At 45.8% G+C, this 5,000-nt stretch overlaps 1 protein-coding gene across 1 annotated transcript in view; it reads left to right on the forward strand.

Annotated features, from left to right (window-relative positions):
• afdna (afadin, adherens junction formation factor a) overlaps positions 1–5,000 on the forward strand; it is a 137,757-nt gene that overhangs the window by 77,792 nt on the left and 54,965 nt on the right. Inside the window, exons 12-14 of the mRNA XM_080550066.1 lie at positions 1,282–1,351; positions 1,900–1,988; positions 2,807–2,868. Coding sequence (XP_080406192.1) covers positions 1,282–1,351; positions 1,900–1,988; positions 2,807–2,868 — 221 coding nt within the window. The remainder of the gene's footprint in view (positions 1–1,281; positions 1,352–1,899; positions 1,989–2,806; positions 2,869–5,000) is intronic.

Genomic DNA, 5,000 nt, shown 5'->3' on the forward strand with positions numbered 1-5,000 from the left:
CAGAATGCATTTCGCACCGGCCGGCAGCGGGGAATTTAAATCCTCCATTTTAAACCTCCATTGGCTAAAAGCTGTATTTTTGGCTCTACAAGTGTTAACATGTCATTTTATGAAGTTTTAATTATGTTTTCAGGCGAGAAAGTAACCATATATATTCCCAAAATGTGTCCAGTTTATCAAAATAACCCGTTTATCTGATCTGACGTTTTTTTCCCTCTTCTGTTGGCTAGCTACATTACGGCTGCGTTCGTAAATTCGCCCTGGAAATCTGATCAGCACTCATGGAAAGCCTCTTGTCCAATCAAATTACCTGGTCCCTTTATGACGTTGAATCCAGTGTGCACTCCGGCGCTTTCAGAGCGAATTTACGAATGCACCCTATAGATACCTTCACTGTAGATACCTTCACTGCGGAGTTCGACAGAAACATTGTAACATAATTATAACAAGTTGTAAAATGATTTGGGGGGCCAATATCTTTAGCTAGCTCAGTTACTAGCTTACTATATTGTTGTCTTAGCAGTTGGTAAAAGAACAGGATTAAAATAAATATATATGAGCAATAACATATCGTGGGCTTGTTGCAGCAAGCATAATAACAACCAACTTGTCCGTCTGAAGCTACAATACTGGGATCATTCGTGATTGGGCTACAGGCAGTTAAATACTTGGCGTGTAGGACACGAATAAACTTGGATTTCATGCATTTCAAGTGGCATCTTTGTAATCATGACGATGTAGACATGTCTAAGAATGCATTTCACCATGTAGATTCCCAATATAGCGAAAATACCACCGCTCATCCGTGATCAGACTTAGCTGGGGTGCTGCAGCTGAAGAGTATCAAATAGAGTGCAAAAAAACTGCATCTGCACACTCAAATCTGTGCAAAAAACAATGTTTATTGCGAGCTTTCGGTCTCCAGGCTATCAGACAATGTAAACAACAGCTGTATGACGAGTTTGTATGACGCAGTTTGACAAGACTGAAGAGAGAATTTCTCGCATACTCAAATTTTGCATACTGTACAGTGTGAACACTCTCGCATACTCAAAACTATGTCATATCTAGTATGAGTAGTATGCCCTTCCGAACACAGCCACTGTGAACTATATGTAAGCTATGATATGTGTATACTAATGAAAGGATATCCTGTTCCTGACCTCACTGTCCCCTCTCTCTCTTATTCACCCTCTCTCTCTTTCTCACCGTCTCTCTCTCTCTCTCCCTCCCTCTCTCTCTTTCTCACCTTTTGTCCCCCCCTCTCTCTCTCTCATCCAGGAGTGTTCCTGAGACGACCTTTGACCTTCACGGGGACATCCACAGTGGGACCGCCCTCCCCACCAGCAAGGTACACACACACACACACACACACACTCTCTCTCTCTCTCTCTCTCTCTCTCTCACTCTCTCTCGCTCGCTCACAAACACTCACACACACACCCCCCTGCCTGGCCTTCACCACTAACAGCCTGTGCTGGAGGTCAATAGTGATGAATGTTTGTATCAGTCACATCACACTCAGCCTGGCCAACAGAGAGGTCTGCTAATGGAACAGGTTTAGGTGCTGCTGGTCATTAACCAATGTGTGTGGAAAGTGTGTGTGTGTGTGTGTGTGTGTGTGTGTGTGTGTATAAAGGTTGTGTGTGTGTGTGTGTGCGTGAGTGCCTGTTTGTGTTTGTGTGTGCGTGCGTGTAAAAGGTGTGCGTGTGTGTGTGTGTAATACTGTTTGTGTGTGTAATTCTGTGTGTGTGTGTAATTCTGTTTGTGTGTGTAATTCTGTGTGTGTGTAATTCTCTGTGTGTGTGTGATTCTGTGTGTGTGTGTGTGTGTGTAATTCTGTGTGTGTGTGTGTAATTCTGGTGTGTGTGTAATACTGTGTGTGTGTGTGTGTTACAGAGCTCAGGGAAGCTGGACATGGAGCGTTCTAACGGCAGTGAGAGAGGCCTGGTCAAACCTACGGTCCGCATGGACCACCAGGACGGCAGGTAGGCACACACACACATACACACACACATACACACACACATACACACACACAGCACCCCGGGTGCCCCCCCCCATGGAGCGCTGGGAAGCAGCTACTGGGTCAGTAATCAGCGTGGGTTGGTTCAGGACGCTACACGTCGACAAAACGCAATTTCGGGGTCGATCTGATCTCTGGCTGAACAAGCGTTTTCTCATTGGCGCGCAAAATAATCTTTGGCCACATGGAACCGCGTATTCAGGTACACTGGGCATGCGCGTACTGGTAGACCCAGAAAATTATTCAAATATAATTGAGACAGTACCGTAAAAGAATAGAAATTCATTCATTTTCATTCATTCGGTAGTATTGTCAACTCCCGATCAATCTCCTCTCCACTTACATTACGTCGACATCCAAGATATGGCATGTATACGTTATTCATCTGTGTAACTTGAAGTTTGCTATTCTGTTGTTCAAAGAATAAAACTGGAACATGTATCACATATTTGTTGTTGTGTAAAAAATAAATCTGTAGCGCAATGCGCACATAGATCAATCAATCAATCAAACGTTATTTATACAGCATAAGTTATGGACTGAATATTTGGTCATTGGCGGGTTTCATTATTTAGTAGATGCTTTTATCCGTTTTCAACACATGCTCCCGTATCGCCGACCACACGACTCCAAATACAATATGGATCGTCGATGCGTATAGTCACGGTCTCAGCTGTCGAATTCGGCGGAGTCGTGTAGCCGTTAGGTGCAAACAATATCAGATCATCGCCGTTTCAGCCAAATCCGGCGCCTAGCCCTCACCTCTCTCTCCCCCCCCAGGTCTCAGGACAGTCTGGGACCTGAGATCACCCTCCCTGCCAGCATCGAGTTCAGGGACAACTGTGAGTACCACACCCTTCCCTCCCTCCCTCCTTACTGCTCTCTCTCTCGCTCTCTCTCTACTGCTCTCTCTCCCTCTCTACAGCTCTCTCTCCCTCTCTCTCTCCCTCTACTGCTTTCTCTCTCTCCCTCCCCCTCTCTCTCTACTTCTCTCCCTCCCTCCCCCCTTACTGCTCTCTCTCTCTACTGCTCTCTCTCTCCCCCCCCCCTACTGCTCTCTCTCCCCTCTCTCTCTCTCTCTCTCTCTCCCTCTCTCTCTCTCTCCTTCTCCCTCTCTCTTATCTCCCTCTCTCTTCTCCCTCTCTCTCTCTGTCTCTCAGACATTGACCTGTGAGCACACACACACAGACACACACACACAGAGACAGTACTCGATGGATGGAAATGATTGATTGATGCAATCGAGTGATGCAACAGGCTGTCTTGACCCCCGCTGTGTTTATTGACCACCGGTGTATTAATAGAAGGAAATGGAAGTGTGTAAAAACAGCAGGGGGCAGTGTGGAGCTCTCTCTCACCCTCTTCAGTGGGATGTATTGCCACAGTAACACACTCCCTTACACTGCCAAGTCAAACAAGTAAGAACTTACTAAGAATTAAATGGGTGAAGACAGTACAGAGTTTAAATTTGGATAAATACAAAATAATAATCTCTATCTCTCTCCCTCCCCCTCTCTCCCTCTCTCTCCCCTCTCCCTCTCTCTCTCTCTCTCTCTCTCTCTCTCTCTCTCTCTCTCTATGACATTAACATTGACTGGGAGCCTAAATAAACAAACGAACAGGGCTGTTCAGAACATGAGAGCAGATAGAAATGTGATGAATAGACCTCATCCATATCTGTTCCACCAGACAGAGCGTACAACCCATCTACTCTGTCTATCTCTATCTGCTAACTGTGTTCCTGTCACAGAGCTGGTCTGAAGACACGCTTCTACCATCCACCCAACAAGACGCTAGCTAGCTAGCTACTGCTCTGATGAGACATGCTTTGGCCCCCCCCGCCCACTATTTATTGGTTTAATCCATCTTTACTGCCTTTCAAGCTCTTTCTCTCTCACACACACACACACACACGGTTGTTTGTGGATCCTGCAGCCCAGTCAGTTTGTGTTTGGACTGGTGAGGTCATATGTTTGGATAGCCAATGGAACGCTTTGAATTCCTTCAGAAGGGGTTCTCTTTTCCCATAATGCACTGGGAAGGGCCCCTGCTCTGGGACCAGGAAGAGAGAGTCGGGGACAATGTTATCACTAGACCCATCTCAGTCCGCACGCACACACACACACACACACACACACACACACACACACACACACTCAATTGTGCTTTTCCATTGACCAGACCCCCACAGCACGGGACGGTACGCATTTGTATCCTACCCGTACCGTAAGTGTTAAGTGTCATAAGAGCACTTAACTTTAATAAGTGCCGCTATACAGTTCAACGGGGGGAAATGCGATAAGAATTATGTCAAAATGCTGCACTATCATGCACAGATCAGCCTTAAAACATATGTCTAATTGAGTCAACTCCTATTATGCTTATCACCAAGTTCTCCCATACTGTGCTTATGGACTAGTATAGTATGTTTATATCAACGGTAATCAAGTGCTTTAGTTGGCGAGTGCACTTGGTGATGGTAAGCACTCGTAATACGAGTTGTCTCGCTGGAACGAGACAGGCTCGCGAGACCACCATATCTCTCTGCCATATCATACCTCCATCCCAAATGTATTTATAATCATATTTTTCTATATAAAACGGAGGTATGATATGGCAGATATATGGTACATGGCAGTCCCACGCACCAGTCCCGCTTCAGTTCTAGTAGATCGCGCAACCAGGGAATCACCGACATGTGTGAAAGAGAGCAGCCCGGGAATCTACCAGCATTTGGCTCATGTGAGAACGGCGTAAATGCCTGGTCGGCACAGCTTGGGATTCCATGGAAATGACAGGGAACTATGTGTCAAAGAGGCTATAGATATGAGTGTCTTGCTGGTAGTCTTTATTTATACAGCATATGGATGTTACGTGCCTGTTACTTGCCGCTTTCATAATTTTATTTAGGGGATGATGAAGCGTGCTGGACTGTGGAACGGTCTAGCATAGGCACAGCACATCGCCATAATAG

This window comes from Nansenia antarctica, assembly GCF_963989245.1.
Source record: "Nansenia antarctica genome assembly, chromosome: 1".
In the NCBI taxonomy this organism is placed as follows: domain Eukaryota; kingdom Metazoa; phylum Chordata; class Actinopteri; order Argentiniformes; family Microstomatidae; genus Nansenia; species Nansenia antarctica.